Source organism: Lipophrys pholis, assembly GCF_963383615.2.
Source record: "Lipophrys pholis genome assembly, chromosome: 13".
Taxonomy (NCBI): domain Eukaryota; kingdom Metazoa; phylum Chordata; class Actinopteri; order Blenniiformes; family Blenniidae; genus Lipophrys; species Lipophrys pholis.
This window is the reverse complement of record NC_137632.1, coordinates 13,071,574-13,089,931: the sequence shown is the minus strand read 5'-3', so window position 1 is coordinate 13,089,931 and position 18,358 is coordinate 13,071,574. Positions and strand designations below refer to the sequence as shown.

General features: G+C 41.9%; 1 protein-coding gene across 1 annotated transcript in view; it reads left to right on the top strand.

The window, feature by feature from the left end:
* Positions 1–17,658, top strand: part of b3galt1b (UDP-Gal:betaGlcNAc beta 1,3-galactosyltransferase, polypeptide 1b) — a 46,419-nt gene extending 28,761 nt beyond the window's left edge. Inside the window, exon 2 of the mRNA XM_080477838.1 lies at positions 16,312–17,658. Within this exon, the coding sequence (XP_080333964.1) occupies positions 16,547–17,533 (987 nt within the window). The 5' untranslated portion in view covers positions 16,312–16,546 and the 3' untranslated portion in view covers positions 17,534–17,658. The remainder of the gene's footprint in view (positions 1–16,311) is intronic.
* Positions 17,659–18,358: the final 700 nt, after the last annotated feature.

The following is an 18,358-nucleotide window of genomic DNA, read 5'->3' as shown; positions in this document are numbered from 1 at the left end:
CTCATTGAGCCCCTTAGAGTCTCTACCACACATCAAAGCTGCAATAGGTCTTAGCATGCTTAGGACTTTATTTATTAGATTATTTTTTCTTCTTTGGAGACAGACTTTACGCTCAGTGTTTCCTACACTGCTCAGTGCTTCTGTGGAGGGCCATGATGAGGAAAAACACCTTCAAATAGGTCAGCGGAGAGTCCAATCAGCCGCAGCACCATCTGTCCCTCTAATGACTACCTGGCTGCTCTGTGATGTGACACGGTTGGCTGGAGAGCCTCCATACCAAACATCCTCTCATTAAGTCGCTGCATTTCCACCAACTCTGCACAAATCATGATACCAGATCTGCTCCTTCTTGTTTTTAATATAGAAAAAAATGAAAGAATACAGCCTCGGTTGCCCCCCCCCCCCCCCCCCCCCCCCCCCGCTGTACCCATTGTCAGATGGCTGAAAAAAGTCTGTGATTATTTCAGTGTATGCTGTAAAAAATAAATAAATAAAAACCTTTTTTTTTTCTTTGTTCTCAATTTGTTAAAACTAGAATACATCCTTCTATTCTCAGGGGCTGGAAACTATAATTTCGTCGCTCTTGTCTGGAAATATTTTCAGTAACGGGTAATGATGCGCTTCAGGATTTTTATAATCCTGTTCTCTGGCTGAGTGACTCATGATATTATTAGATAAAACGAGTTGAAAGAAAATTCCCTGCAACTAATCTTTTGCAGTTTAGTGAAATATATTATTACATATTTACAGTCTGAAATGTGGCGAATTGGGAACATGCATAGCTGACTTTTCAATGAACCAAGTGTTTATCTGTTTGGTGAGTTTTCTTTGGCTTCTTAGTCACAGTTATTTCAAGGTAACGTTCAATGTCCATTTACAGTATAAACCTGTAAAAAATAAATAAAATGCAGCTTTGTATGTGTCCTAGAACTGAGGTGCCTTTGTTTTACACTGTTTTATTTCAGTGTCATTCTCATGAAGAATGACACATAAATGCGTGTTTCGGAGGCAGCAGAAGTATTTAACGCTCTCCAGTGATATTCATAGTTAATGTTTTTTTCTTTTGTTGTTCGTTTGTTAAACAGTCCTAATTTAACTGGACTATTTTTAAATGGGTTTTTTTAAATTATGTTTTTCTACTAATAGAATTTGTAAGAAGCTCAAAGGTGGTTTGAGTTGTCATTTATCATTGTCATTGTTTAAACTTTGTTTCTATCCATAACACTTTCATAAACATTCTGCATTGAGTAAATGCAAGACTCTCGTTTTACATGGCAACAACTTTTACTCTCCCTTATGTAAATAGTTTTATAAAAAAAACAAAAAACTTTTGTGATAAGTTGTACAATTGTAAACATTCATTATTTCATAATGTTCAATGCCACTCCATATAATCACAGACCTTTATTAGTCACTTACGCATTCATACAGTTTTTATATATGTTTCGGGGGAGCTGGCTGAAAGCCAGGATTCAGACTACAGATGAGGGAGTAAGATTTTACGTGTCGCAGACACATTGCCACCGTTGCCACCAGGCCACCAAGTGTGCTGACTGGCAGGGGGGTGAAGGATAACTTCAGCAGTAGAGTCAGAACAAACACTGAGAGGGTAATACATAAACATACTGTGGAGCAGCATTCAATCACCAAGTTACACAAACAAAGCCGTTCCCCAGCAGTTCTTTGTATTGTCCAGTGTCTTTGTTGTGCATCAGTATGTCAGATGCACTTTAGGACTGCATGACTGTCAGTGTGAGACTGACTGGTGCTGCCGGTGTCATTGGTGGCCCAGTGGTTAGATAGAACAATCTCATAAAGTCAGAAAACAAGACAACTAAAACCAATTTGCTTAAAGTGTGCCATGTCGAATATGTATTTTATTTTATTTTTCTAACAGTGAGGATTTTTGCCGTTAATGAGGATTTATCAGGGCTTATCTGAGCAACATTATTTGTGCCGGGGTTGATGCATCGATCTGGATTCATCTCCCGAATGCAAGACATTCAAGGTCCTCTCTGTAACACTGAACACATCAGTCAAAGGTTTCTCTGCATGGCGCCGGAGAGCAGACTCTCACATGTGTGGTTACCATTTTGTGGAAGATAATCTTTTGGATGAGGACTTCCAGCTGGGAGCTCTGAAAATTATCAAATATGGCATTAGTTTCATTATTTAAAACATGGAGAGCATCTTTAAATCTTCATGGGGTCTCACTCATGTTTGGGATAGAATGCAACCCATACAACAACAAAAAAAAATGACTTCAGCTCTCTGTTTAGTGTGTGCTGTGGATTTAGAAGACTCAAGCTGCTGGTATTGTGTGTAACTGAGCCAAAACCAGCAACGTGTCAGTCTGTCAGCACATACAGAATTCCTGGAAGCTGTTTCCAATCTTCACTCGACCTGTTACAGGAGTCAATAATTGTTTAAAACCTGGAGTTTCATTGTCAGCCTCACACACAGTAGATTTATATATTATTTCTTAAAGTGAGCCCTGCAAGTAAATGTATGTGGTGTGATGAATAGTCGGGTGCTTGGAGGAGTTTGAACTGTTAATTCCATTTCTAAGAGACTTCTTTGTTTATTTGGTTGTTCCTTGCCTGAAAGCCTTGTCCTGGAACATGATACAGCGCCGTGTGAAGGTAAAGCCTGAATGATTTTCACACTGAGAGAACTGATACAGAGACAGGTCAGTCCAATAAATACATTTATAGATTTCCTTGCACTCCGTGGGACTGATGGCCTCTACGCAGATGAATTAAGTGAAGAACACACCGCGGAGCCCATGATCTTGATAAAAAAAAGGTAAAGATAGGAATATTTGCATGTGTAAGCGCACCAGTCCGACAGCTACTGCTGGAAGTTTATCACTGTGGCATCGGCAAAAGATATGAAACTTCCAGGATTTCTACATGACACAGTTACAGTATATGTCCTGATCGGCATCTCATTATAGAAAAACATCATCTCGTGTCAGACAAGCAATTCTAGTGTTTTATGTCTTATTAAACTTAGCCAATAAATATTTACGGTCCTGTACAGTACAGTAATTCAGAAGTTCACAAGCTTCTGAGCATATGGCACAAAGAGGTAGAGTAGATCAACATGATGACAGCATTCCTATTATGAAAGTATGGTGGCGGGAGCATCATGATTCTAGGCTGCATTTCCGCCTTTAAGGAGTAGGAAAGTAAAAACAATGACCCAAAATAATCAGGTTTATCTGACATAACACAATGTTGATCTGATTTGGAGCCGGTTTATTTAGTTAGTAACAAAGTCACTGCAGCACATCATTCAGTCCAGGGTTCACCTTCTTGTTCTGACAGTACAGTGAATATTTAATGACCAAGTTCAATTGAAAAAATAGCGTTACTGCATGTGTGGTATTAATTCAAAACTACAACTTAAATGCAGACCATATTACATTTCTAATTGTTGTTATTTTTTTCACCGTATGTGAGACAGTTACTTGATTTGAAATGGGATCAGAGGTTTGGAGTCTGATTGTCGCTGTGTGAAATGTCATGTCCTGTTTAATTTAATATCTTGGCCTCAGTAATGAGAGTCCTTTGCATCATATCATCTGAAGCAAGACGGAAAAATAGACAGGAGAGCAGTCAGTCCAGTGGTTGCAGAATAAAATGAAACACTGGCACTATTATTGTATTTGTGGAAGACTTCCATTGTAATGATGTTGATCTTTCTTGTTCAATAGGATTATTTGGTGACTTCTTGAAATCGATCTTTGAGATGAAAACAATTTCTTAAGAAAACCACAAATTGTCAAACTGCAGTAAATAAACTACAACTTCATTAAAAACCGCTTCTTGTATTTTGCAGGCAGTGTAACTGCTGTTTATTGGTTCTACAAATGGTTTTAGGTGCAGCGACGGGTTTCTTCTACTGCTGTAGTGCAGGTTGCTTTGGGGACTCTGTTGTCGGACGGCATACAGAAATTCCTCATCTTGTGTGACAAATGTGGTTCTTCAGTCACTTCTGTGAGAAAAGCCTCCAACATTTATCCGCAATTATGAGAAGCTGCAGGTCTCAAACCGTTCGAGGCAGAGTGATGAGAGAGGAGAATGTGAGAATCAACACTAATGTGTGCAAATGTCAGCTGTGCAGAGAAAGTTGTGAAAAGGTTGACAGAAATCTGGTCGACGAGGAACTCACTGTGTTTGTGTTTTCTCACTGATCACCTCCAAAATGAACCTCTTATTGCACCTGGGGGAAAACAAACACAAACTGGCACAGATGAGGATCAACATTGGTGTTGGTTGGATGGATGGATGGATGGATGGATGGATTAGGTTCTCACTATTAAACTAAACCTCCACATAATGCAGCCTAACATAAACTATCATGTTTGTACTCCAATCCTGTGGTAAATGGCCAATTAATTTCACTAATATATCACTTACCATTGATTCCATAGTACCCAAAGTGCTTTACAGTATTAGTCACACTCACCCAGTCATAACACAATGCTGGCAGCTTCCATGCAAGGCCCTCAATCCATTCAATGATGCAAGGTCTCATTAATTTGTGTGTCTTGCTGTCCGGAGAATTTCCTAGTAAAAAAAAAAAAAAAACCCTCAGGGAGACCGAGTACACAGGATTATCAGACTGAGAGCGATTTAAAAAGTTTATGACAACTTTTATTACATTATTCTTGCAAGAAGAGACAATGTCGTAATACAACCTTCGCATGATTGTCCAGGAGTTTGTCTAACTATGAAGTCAGACGGCACCTTCTTAAAGGCTGGATTGTTTTGAGAAAGATCCTCGTGCTTCCCGCACTGTCGACTCAATTCTCCCGACACTTCGCCTTTACGTTTCCTCCCGTTCTGTTTGTGCACTGCCTATTTTTTTTTTTTGATTGTCACTTGTCTCCTCTCCGTTTCACGTCACTTCCAGTCTGTCTTCCCTCAGCGTGCGATCACTTGACTCCTTCCTAATGTGGCTCACCTGCGGCTCCCCATCCCCAGCGTATAGAAACTCTCTTCCCTCATGTTTCTGTTCCAGATCGTCTGAGTTCCCGCAATTCTCTATTTGTTTTCTTTGTGTTTTTGGTATTTTGGACTCTTTCCTTCTCTTTTGGACCCGTCGCTTGGATTACAGTTTTTGAATACCTTTGCTTGGTTTCAAAATAAACCTTGTGAACATTTACTGCTTGTGTACTAGTCTGCATGTGTGTTCTGTCAGCGATTTGTGACAATTGAGAGAAATGTGTGGTTCAGTGTCAAGGACACGTCAACGTATGGAAAAGGGAAAATATTAACTGTATTAACTGTATTTATTTATTAATGGTTGGGACTGTTCAATGCTGCTCCAGATGGTTTCTGGTTGCTGCTAATCAGAATGGTACAATTGACCATTTGTACCTTGTTAAACGCATTGTTTCTAATACATCACCTTTTAGAGCAAATTCATTCATTCATTCATTCACTTGCTGCCGAATGCAGGTTCAACAATAAAGACTTAATCAATGTATGGTCGTAATAACACGTTAGATGCCTTCACTTGATCACTGTTTGTATTTGATTGAATTCTTTCCAGTGGGTCAACAGATCATCCCGTTCACATGAACACTGAATAAATTGATCAGACAGACTGGCTTACAAGAATATCCTCAGTTTAGATGAACAGATTAATCCCAAAGTGCTCTGCAATTTGGCTATTTGTGACTTGTGCATATAATCCCACATTCAGTTCACATGTACACGCGACAGTATTGATTTGTAAACTGGACTAATCCAGCTTGTTGTGGTTCTCTTAACATTTATTTGGAAATTGGAGTACCACTGAAACATTCTCGCGCAGAGTTTTTGCCACACTGTGCGCGAAGCATCACATGGTAACAAGACGTGCACACAATGCCCCAACATTGGGAAACAATGCACTCCAATCAGATCAGAAACAAGGTTATACCACCGCCTCCGATTCGATTGTAATTTCAATCGGTTAGGGTCAACCTAATCACCGAGACGTGTTCACATGTTGTAATTTTAATTAAATCAGATAAGCCGTCCACGTAGCAACAGCTACTGTTTGACAAAGTAATTGATCTGATTGTGATTGGCTGCAGAACCCCGTGATGTACAAATTCCCGCAGCACTTCAAATGTTTCCATTGGATCAGTAAAGTGTAATAAATTCTAATATCCACTTTCATCAAACTGAAAAATGAGTTTTACTTATTAGCTGTTTTTGTCACAGTGCCAACATTCTCTATGTAATGAGGAGAACTTTGGCATGGCATTTATTGTATTTCCTGACATTTTCTCAGTATCAGTGTGCTGTACTGGTAAATGTCCATCAAGCCAGCTGTGTGTATCAAGGTCTTATCTAGAGTAATGCAATAGTGTCAGATATGCGCTGAATTCATAAAGTGAGTTTAGGAAAACTTTCTTTTAGTGGCACAGCAGAAATAGAAGAGACGGTTGATGTATAAAAAGTGACAAGTCGTCTTCTTTAAGTCCTCGTGTCCTTTACAGATATCAAGGTGATCATTGTTATTCTGTGTGGTGCGTGCACTTGCTGCTGGGAGACTAAGAATAGTGAGCGATGGGCAGCATCTGTTCAGGGAGGAAGAATGCTGGCATCATCCCAGCAGGGTGTCAGCTTCCTGTTTGTCTGCATGTCTGCTTGAAAAATACCCAACACACCCTGCTTTGTCGCTAATATTTCTCTGTAACGCATGATGGCAGGAAAGTTCAAGCAGTCTCAGGGGGTGCAGGCTGAGCTGGGGTCTTTAACTTGTTGTTCACTGTGCGTATCTCCTCTGTCACTGTTTGAACCGCCCGGACACTGACCACATCTCTGCCAGCCATCTCACATTGAAACCTAGCATGATACTGTTGTTATTTTTTCAGACACAGCTAATGATTTATTTACGGTCTCTGCCACAGTTAAAGTGTCTGAAGGTGGATTACTTTGAAAGCTTCACGTTCTGGTTTGTTATTAGGTACAGTTGAGTCCCACAGGAGTGAAGAAGCCTGAGGAGGATATCATGCAAATGACCAATTAATGCACTGGAATTAGGAAGCCATTCCTTTTACAAAACAGTATAGCTCCGGCAGTATACCACAGGGATGAGAATACATTGCAACCACATCTTCAACAAATGATATTCTTGCACTACACGCCAGCCTTTTACAAATGCATTTTAAATGAGGCATCATTGCAGCCTTCATTGTGCTCTCAAACGCCTATTCACTGGTCATATTCACTCGCTTCCATCCCACAGCTTTTTGAACAGAAACCTTCCATCCTCCGGGCCGAAAAACCCAACCTCATCTGTTTCGTGCGTCACATGCATTAGCTTGCTCCTGATCTCAGCCCCTTTCTGCACGGGGGTTTGTTGTCTGAAGGTGTCAGGTGCTCCGGTGTGATCAATATGTATGGAACTTTCTCAGGTCCTCTAAGAAACGTTGCATCTTTCACTGGCACGCCATGCATTATGTTTCTACAGTAATGTTTTTTAAACACTGCTGTAAGTAAGTCAGGACGCCATTAAATGAATGGAGAGCCGGACATAATGTTGAGTGAACTGTCTTTGTCATTCTGCAACTTCCACCACCAAGAAGATGACATCTTTTGAATTTGTGTCCCGGTTTTTGCAATGCTCTTTAAACCTTAAATGTCAAAACGCTAATGCATGATACACATAAATTGTTGTTGCTGTAATCAGCCTCACAAGTTCATCAAGCTGCGTCTGATCAGACATAATCAGCATTCAATAACTCAAATTAATCTTCTTCAAGGAGATCTCAGCTCTCCTCTTTTTTTCTCCTCGTATTAGCAGTGAATACTGTTTATGTTCTCATAAATCAAACATTTTCATTCAACCTAATGTAGCTTCCCTCATTTAATTGCCTGTATAGAAATGACCCCCCATTCCCACCCCCACCCCTCGGAACTGAGTTATCGTAATAGCATAATATGATTTAGGTAAAGCTTCTTACATGCAATACCTTCATGGTATTATTAACCTAACATTTCTAGTGAAGGAGAATAAGGACAAGAGTCTAAGGAAAGTAAGGTGTCTGATTTTTATAGTTATCTGGTTTTAAGATCTATCGAGCACCACTCCTTCTGCAGAGAGACACCGACAGCAGAGCTGAACCACGTCTCAGTCACAGTTCTGCTATCTGGGTGTCATATGAATCGTGTTATTCTCTCAGTGTCGTTTTTAAGACGACAGATACAGCATGTAAGACAATGGCCCAAAGTGGCATTTCATAAATAAAAAAGGACATTAAAAAGTGAATAGACATCTTTATTAATAGGTAATGCAATCGTACAATGGGAAAATCAAAGAATTCATTGCAGGTTATTATTATTTCATTGGGAAATGTCATAGTTACCAAAGTCTGCTTTCATTTTTTTCTGTCTTGGTTCGACAATAACATCTTTGCAGGAGCAGTTTTATTTCACAGTAGATGTTTAATCACAGAGTCTTTTCTGCGGCAGAGAAGACAAACAGGGTCAGGTCAGTTAGGTGATTTTCTCACTCTGACTTCGTAGGCACAGACTTTCGAAAAAAAAAGACCTCATAATGAGGAGATGATTCATTTCATTTTATTCAGTTTCACATTTTCACTTTATATCACTTGCTGTGTATTGAATAAATGTATTCATATCATATTGAACAAGTGTTACTATAGCAACTTGAAAAAGTCGACAAAGGCTGCTCTGAAAAAGATAAAATGCCTGTCAAAATAATACATTACTAATCCACATATAAGTAGTAAGGAATAATATAAAGAAGGCTTGTGAAACTTGCTGCATTCAAATATGACAGCATAATATTCATGTTGATTAAACAATTACTTTATTGACAAAGCACATAAAAGTATTAATAAAAAGGACTTTGCATATGAACATTTAGATAAAACACACGCAGTCCAGTCAAAGTTACTGAGTGAAAATATAGCAGAGCAATTAATAATTGTATACAATTCAAGTATAAGAGGAACAGCAAAGTAACACAAAAAAGGAATGTTAAAACTGGTTTGAATCCTGCTGCCTTCATCTCATTACTGTGGTCCCTGAGCAAGGCTCCAGGCCCCCAACAGATCAAGTTATATTCGGAAGGGCATCCGGTGTGGAACTTTTGCCAAATCAAACATGCAGATAGAGTGATCTGCTGAGGTGACTCCAGAAGGGAGCTTATTGGCTGCTGTAAGTGTTGGATAAATACCACAGTGTCATCTGCATACTAGTAACAGTATGTTTTATTATTGCACGTAATACTTTGGCAAGAAAACGCATCTGCATGAATTTGTCTTTTAAGTACCACGTCTGTGTGAATAACAGACTCAGACAACTTTATCAGTCCCAAACAGGGACATTCAGTTCTGTAGTCGACCCAGCTCGGCCAAGACTGACATAAACAACAATAACATATCACCAACACGAGTGTTCAGTCTGTGAATAGAGGCACAATCGTAGTGCATACAACATACTCGTGTTCCAAGACCATGCAGGAGCAAGCTACTTCATCTGTCCCCTGCAGACCTCCCAAGATTCAGCAGCCTCAGGCTGAAGGAACGAAGGACTTAACAAGACTGTTTGTCCTCATTGTTGGCACACACACACACACACACACACACACACACACACACACACACACACACACACACACACACACACACACACACACACACACACACACACACACACACACACACACACACACACACACACACACACACACAAAAAGAAAAATGGTGGGCTGAGGGCATTAAATTCACAAGCCTTTTCCACTGAACTTCTTTGTCATGAATAGAGCTTGGCTGAGGTTTTTCTACAGGTCTGAAAAAACACAAACTGTACTCAACCAAATAAGTTTTACTGACTTAATTGAACACCATGATTGACTGTAACGTTTTCTTTGTTATCTAAAAACTATCATTTTGAAATAAGTTCAATGCATTTGAAATCATAAAGGTCACACACGTGAGATGTTGCTCTTTTTGCCTTTTTGCAGTTGGAGGCCAGACAGCCTTTGGGCAGAGTGTTATTTTTGATGGTAAATGAAATATGTCCGACAGTGTTAACAACCTCTTGCAGAAAGCTTGAGGGTAAAATGTCTGAAGGACACGATGAAGGTTTCAATTTAGCAGGCCGTGTCTACAGAGCGTCGACCTCTAACTTGTCCAGATTGTGGAAAGTGATTCACTGTTAATGGGAGAGCCTCTGTAGGTGGGCAGAGTGATGGGTTGATTGTGAAGTTTAATGCTTTCAAATGAACTTTATGGTGAGGTCAAGTTGTTGACTGGAATGCTTGGCAAAATAAGAGATTGACTTTTGTGTGGGTACATAGAGAACACACTGCTTTCCTCTGACGGAAGTGTTAAACTGGAACTTATGAGCTGGTACAACCTTTCTTGTTTTTATCAGTGTATTTGTTTTCAAGTCAGTCTTCTGTACACATATTGGGTTCTTGGGCTTTCTAGAGTTGAAGTTTCCACTCCCAAGTGTTTTCACCGAGGGTAAAAATGAATCAGCGTTTCAAAATGTGAAGAGGAGGTAAAATGGGGCCCTTTAAGATAAATGCTTTGCGTTGACACGGCCGAGCTCAACTCAAGAAGTTCAACACTTCAAAGATTAAAACCAGAAGAAAGTCATTTTAAGGATGTGACCTTCATGGTGACTGAAACGCCCCCAAAGCAAATTTAAGAAAATGAAAATATAAAGTGACATTGATATCAATAAAATGTGTGAAACTACATAACCCTGGGCAGTAAATAATACGTTTAGAGTCACTTAAAGTGGCCACGATGAGCTTAAAACTGCTAATAAATCAAAGTGTCCACAAGTGAAACCATCAATCTTTCTACTGCTTTATCGAGGTTAAGGTCATGGGAGCTCCGGCTAATCTCTCACAGCCCAACGAAAACTTTTTCACACAGCAGAAAGACCTTGTGTTTCAACATAAGAACAGGCGATTTAAATGAACTGAAGGTCCCATGAGAGAGAGAGATTGTTACTATAAATCACAGCCAGGCCACCACAATTACAAGACGGCTTCGGATGGTGGGGAAGAAGAACCTCCTGAGGGACACGTTTGATTTACTCTAACACAATCACCTGGCTTTAACCCCATTTCAGTTATGATAAGAGAATGTGGCTATTTATAGCGTTTGAAAACTCTTGGCAGAAGAACGACCTCCCAGGGATGGAATAAGTGAAATGCCCATCATGACTGAGCTGGTTGTGCACAGAGCCAAAGCTTGTGACGATGCAGGCAGGGGGGGGGGGGTGAAGTCTGTCAGAATATGCGGGTTTTCTGAGCATCTGTGATTAACGTGCAGTCGCCTGTTACCCATATTAATGGGGATGGAGCTAGCAGGTGGCACTGGATGACGTCGCGGGGAAGAAGTATATTCTCAAATTATGTGTTAAAACCATCTGTGCCACTAGAAACAACAGATTCCTCGACTTGGATTTTTCCTTTTTTAATAGAGATAGGGATTTATGTCGACGGGATGATTAGAAAAAAAAGCTTCACGCGCAGTCATGTTGAAGGAATCTAGTAAAGAAGTCATCAGCTTATAAGGTTGTTTTTTTTGTTGCGTTTATGCTTTATAGACTAATGGAGCACCAGCAGAATGACATGAATTGTAGATGAATTTAAGGAAAAGTTGTCGAAATCATAAGTTAGGAAATGAGCGCATGGCTTTCTTTTTATTTGTTCCCGCCAAGGTCAAGGATACCTCGGCCACGAGCAAAACGAATGCGGCTTTCAGCAAGCATAATGTTGCTCAGGAACATTTCACATTTGTCACGCTCTGTGGTTCTGTCAGGCGGCCCTGACACAAGAACTACATTCAGCTGTTAATCCGGACAAATACACAAAACCAGGAGAAAGCCAACCTGAACAATGTTGTCCACATACTATTGAACAGTGAATATAGAGCTGTAAATGTGACGTGATCTGGACTAGAATGAGCGGAATATACTGCAAGCCATGCGCAGTAATCCTGTAATGTTGATCTGAAGTTGTGGCATTGGTGTGATGTGTTTTTAAAGGTGAAACAAGCTATAATCATAGAGCTTTCAAATGAAAGCCAAAGTAATCCATTTATATTTTTGGCCCTGGCTTGATAGTCCAGCTTTGTATGAACCAGTTAATTCAATCTATTAGCTCTGAGATACTGTTATTGGAAAAACACTTTGGAGTCCTGTCTATAGGCAGTCACGAGGCCATGAATCAAAACACTTTTTTATTTTTTGTCTGCAGAGGAGTGCGTAATAACCCTTTTTAGAAACTAGTCCACCGAAGAGTCAACCCTGACGCTTGGAGAAAGAAATGTCTCGTGTTGATGAATGGCTGTCTTTGTGCCCTGCTCCCCATGCATGTTTACCTCTCGCTAAATAATAAATCATGATAAATTGAGTCTCTGTTTGTACTTTAGTCTAATTATTCCCTGCTTTTATTCCCCTCCCTGTTGTGTTTCTGTATTGTGTTTCATGTCCTGAAGGTTCAGCGTTCAGTTGTTCCACCTGTTCCCCTCCAGTCGGAGCACTTTTAGAATTTACCATTGGCTCTGCCAATCACCGTCCCACTCTGGTCTCACCAAGTGGAGGATTTTATGGCGGACACTCAGCACGACACCCAGTAATATAGCGAGTGATTGGAGGAGTGGCCCTGTGAAGGTCTCTCGAGTGTCTGCTGTGATCCCAACACCAGGCAGACCAGCGACTTCTCAGCCTGCACACACAGAGACGACCAGGGTCTCAACCTCAATGGATTTTTATTGTTAGTAGAGTGTTACCTGTGTATTGTGAATGCAAGTCTGCTTCTCTGACCTCTCGGCCACCATTGCCCTAAAAAGAAGCATATTTAAAATACACGTATAGGAGAGCCAAGAAACTTCAGGAGAGTGCCGAATGGGAACACGAGAGGATCCCACCTGAGTTGGTGGGATTCGGCCTCAACAGATGTGTGGTAAACAAAACAAAGAAATATTGTTCCGACAGCCACACGCATACAATATGTTTCCATGACATTGACTTTTAAAGTCAGCAGTATTTATTAATTTTTTTATTCCCCTTATTGAAGACAAGTTCACATTATGTGACTGTGTAAACACATTCAGGTCCTCACTCACAGCGAAAAAGGTAAACAAAACACTGGAGCAAGGCTGCTGGCTTGGCTAAAAAAAAAAAAAAAAGAAACACAGGCGCACGCAGACACTCACCGTTGAGGCAAAGTGGTCCTCTCACACAACGCCCCATATAATTCAAGTGGAGTGGTGTAGTTACTTTTACAATCCACTTTTTCTTTTCTTTTGTTTTGTTTTGTTTTTATTCACACAGAAACATTTGAAAACGTGCTCAATTTTATTGTCAGCCTCTAAAATAAAATAAAAAAACCTCAAAAAAACCATTGTGAATAACAGCCCCTCTGCTGAGCTTCACACAGCCACTTTTACCTGTTTAAAGTCCAACACTTCTTTAGAAGCAGCTGCTCAGCAAAGCGGCAGCAGAGCAGAAAGCATATAATTACCCCTGCTCTTATTAAGATTGGTAAGATTAGACTGTTGCACACAGTCTGCCGTGGCCATAATCAGACCCGACATGTCTCTGCCCCACGCGTACACTCTGAAGCAGTTCCCTCCAACTCTCCCTTGCTTTCTCCTGCCACTTGTTTGAGAACCTCAACGAGACACGTTCATGTCTTACAGTGACGCGCTCTCATCACGGCCATTATCGCGTCTCATGTTGGCAACTTGACAGGATTTCTCTCGTCGCCTTTTCCCGAAGCCGGCCGAGCCTCAGAACCGCTGGAAACACGAGTCGCTGCCGTCCGCAGACATTGTGACAATTTCCCTGCTTAGTTTTGTTCACGCACGCGGCGTCCTCAGTTCATTACAAGCTAAGCAAGGAGAGACGGTCCCGAGCATTAAAGGTGCACTTTTTTTTTCCTGCTTCAGTCAGAGTCGGGGACAAATTAAGGAGTCTATCTAATGTGGCGGTGTGCATGAGACCCACGGCGGCTTAGAAATGTTTGTGCTGAGGAGCCACGGGGGGTTATGTTTCACAGAGTGGCAGCCAACTGTCACACAAACCTCAGTCGTGTCTCATTAATAATTTTGCCTCAGTCGGAGAAGTGCGATTTCGGATTGCCAATGTGGGACTCGGTGTCAGCGCCGCTGTCAGTCGGCTCTGGATATTGTGTGTATTTCAACTTGTGTACATATTCCGACAGTGTGTGCTCTGTTTGTGTGTCTTTTGTCGTGGCTCTGTTATTAACTCAAGAGCAAACAGCCGCTGCTTGTCGTGCCCCCGCGATGCCGTCTCCTCGCTACCTGACCCCCTCCTCATTCCTGTTATTAGAAAATATTGACATCTCTGTGTACTTCCCGTGTCTGAGTAAACTGTTGTTAAAGCGAACAGTTCTTTGCTTTTGGAAATCCGGCGAGATCCGACTGTAATTTCACAAGAGGAGGAGAAGTCTGATATATTCCGTTTTGCGGCGAGACTCCAGGGAAGGAATAAACTGGGGACTATAAGAACATTTGTGAGACAGGCCGAGAGTGATAATCTTATACTCTGAAATGTACTCCCTTAACAAGCCCAAGTAAACAGCATATGAGTAATCACAGTGAAAGACATGATGTCTATGTCACCAGCAGGGTGAAACCAGATCTAATTAAATTGACAGATTACTTCCTGCAGAGAAAAAAGTACATTATGTATTCTTTAATGTTAACGGTCCATCATTCAGTCCGACTGGCTTTTTCCTCTTTACGAGCGTATAGACTGCAGGTAATTGCAGTCTATTGTTAAATGGAATTCAAATCATGTCATTATAAGTACATTTGTCTGCTCCGGCCAGCCTCCACAGCGCTAAAGCTTTGAAGATATAACCTATACGGAGCTTCATAGCGTTACGGCCTCGAACGCCGCGCGGAGCGCAATCGTCTGATCTTCTCCGAATGAAAGGCGAAGTCGCCGAGAGCTTCAAAAGCTCGGAGACGCCACCTACATGTTAACATACACACCATAGGCGCCCAGCCACCAGCTCGCAGCTGAATGACGCTTCATTGTCCTCGGCTGGAGAAAGCACAGACAAGAGGCAGACAGCTGTAGCAGACAGATGGTATAGCAATGCAACATAGAACAAAACAGGAGGAATAAAAAGCGTCCCAGGGGAGAGGCTTATCATGGCACAGTATCACGCTATCGCGCAGAAAGCTGCCAGCCACGCGGCTCCTCTGAGCCGCAGAACAAGAGTGCCGATGAAGCATATTTTTACTTTGGGTTTGAGTTGAAAAGGGCATTTGTCTGCTCCTGTGAAATATCAACCCGTGCCCTGGGATTATGTATTGAGCGGAGAGACTGTTGTTCCATCTCACACGATCTATAACCTCATTTGCATGCAGGGGGATTTAATCCAGCATTACAGCAGGAACATCGGAAATGTATGTTATGGCTGTTTGCTTTTTTCTTTTTCACTCGTTTGTGCTTCAACAAAGTAAAACGCAAAGATGGAACTGAGGAAGAAAAGCGTATGGAGTTCAGATCTTTTTTTCCCCGTTTCATTCCGGCTGATGTTTTTCCTCTCGTTGGGAATCTTGTATGCGATGCATCATTAACATCTATATGTCCAGACAAGTGTAGCCCATAAGGTTAATCACCTCTCAGAGTATTAATTATCCGACAGCTTCTAGCCTCATTATACTCACAGTAGTTTCTGCCATTTTATATTCCCTTTTGATTTTTTTTTTGGTGTATTTCGTGAAGTACATATCAATCTCCCTGTATTTGGGATGCAGAACTGTGACAGAATAGCACAGATACTTTGTTTTTAATCCTCTCCCCCAAAAAAACCTGTATGAAATTGTGTATTTCGGTTGATTCCAGTTTTTTCTCATTCGTAAACATAATCTGGAGATTATCAGGTATTTATAATTCACATAAAACCATCATACATTTGTGAAAATCCAACTCCAATGTGTGTTTCTTGTGGTTTCTGAACATTTCAACCGTGAAGGAAAAAAAATAATGTTTCTCACGGTCGGTTGCTTTACACTTTTTGTGTTGGATAATGATTCGATATGAATTCTCTTCCTTAACCTTTATTTGGATTTGATCGGCTGACTCAAACTCACTTTAGAAGTTGGGATTCTTCTCCCCAACTTTAGAGAAGGTTTGTCTCCGTCGTCTCCAGGGTGCTTGAGTAAATCTGTTGTTTGAATACAGACAGAAAACAAATGCCATAATTAAGTGACTATATAGAAATATATAGTCAATATACACTTACTAATTTGTTCTATCTCTCTTTGTCTGTTAGGTGTAAATGGAGCAGCAGCAGGACCACCAGAAGGAGCTGGACATCTGCACAGTTTTAAACTGCTTTGCATTCCAACGCAAACAGCCTTCCTTCTTTCCAGAGTCGTCCATTACTGACAATTAATGTCAAACTGCACGCCGGAGCAGCTTAATGCTGCCTCACTGGGTGAAGCATTCCTAATGGAAAGAAGGCCTTATAAGATCCAACTCATCAAAATACACCTAAATGCAGCATAATGCCTTCAAAAACCTCATGCTTATACCTGTTGACAGTGGTCTGCTGGGCCAGCGCGCTCTGGTACTTGAGCATCTCTCGCCCAACGTCCACGTACGTCGGCCACATGTCGCTGCCTATACGTAAGACTGCCAAGCCTCAGAAGAACATCACCTTCACCAACATCCGCACCCGCCCCCTCAACCCGCACGCCTTCGAGTTCGTCATCAACGAGCCCAAGAAGTGCGAGGGCGAGGCGCCCTTCCTGGTCATCCTCATCAGCACCACGCACAAGGAGTTTGACGCGCGGCAGGCCATCCGGGAGACGTGGGGCGACGAGAGCACCTTCGCCGACATCCGCGTCCTCACCATCTTCCTCCTGGGCAGGAACACCGACGGCGTGCTGAACCAGATGGTGGAGCAGGAGAGTCAGATCTTTCACGACATCGTGGTGGAAGACTTCATCGACTCCTACCACAATCTCACCCTGAAGACCATGATGGGCATGCGCTGGGTGGCCACCTTCTGCCCCAAAGCGCAGTACGTCATGAAGACGGACAGCGACATCTTTGTCAACATGGACAATCTGATCTTCAAGCTCCTGAAACCCACCACCAAGCCCAGGAGGAGGTATTTCACCGGCTACGTGATCAACGGCGGTCCCATCAGAGACATGCGCAGCAAGTGGTACATGTCCAGGGACTTGTACCCCGACAGTAAATACCCGCCGTTCTGCTCGGGCACCGGCTACATCTTCTCGGCCGACGTAGCCGATCTGATCTTCAAGACGTCATTACACACAAAACTGTTGCACTTGGAGGACGTGTACGTGGGACTGTGTTTGCGTAAGTTGGGCATACACCCTTATCAGAACAGTGGTTTCAATCACTGGAAAATGGCCTACAGCCTCTGCAGGTACCGGAGGGTCATCACCGTCCACCAGATCTCCCCAGAGGAGATGCACCGCATTTGGAATGACATGTCGAGCAAGAAGCACCTGAGATGTTAAAGGACAGGAGCAACCACCCAAACAACAACATCAATCTTTATTTTCATGTTTGTTCTGCCTTTTTTTTTCCTTTTTTTTTTTCTCCTTTGGCTTCTTTTCATGTGTTACCACACTGAATAATGTACAACAACAAAAAAAAAAAAACTGCGAGGGCTGCTGCGAGCTATTTTCATGACAGGTGGTTTCATGAACGTCCATCGACGTCTGGTTCCGCTGATCACACCCCATGATTGTTGACGAGTGCATGAGGCTTGTAAAGCGCGTATTCTCATGCATAATTAAATGTGGTGTTACTATTGGTAAGTAATCCTGTCCGTCTATCGCGGGCCTAATTTCCATCGCCTCTTTTTTTAAAAAAAAAAAAATTTTAAGCTGAGGAGACGCCGTATCACCCAGAAAGCCTTGGCTGAAATCGCTCACTCACGTTAACCCGACTGACCTTTTTGCTCTGCTGAAGTGTCCTTGAGCAAGACACTGAATCGCTGCGCTGCAAAGTTGCCGACTCGGCGCTTCCGATCCTCCTGCGGGAGGGCACGCCAAGACAGGAGAATGTGTGGAAATCTGGTTCGCCGGGAACAGTATTAAATCACTATCTTACCTCCTCTCATATGCGTCGAAATGAAACTGTGGCGAAAAGCAATGAGAAAACAACCGTAACTCTAATTTGAAAACAAACCAGCCGCTCTGTTGGAAATGAAGTCACGCCGTTCTCTCCTTTTACCGTCCTCTTAATAAAGTGTAGACGTAGCTGGAAATAAGATTCTGCACATATCAGTCTCCCTACAGCCGCTTCAGAAGATAATGTGCCGCGATACAAATTGAAAA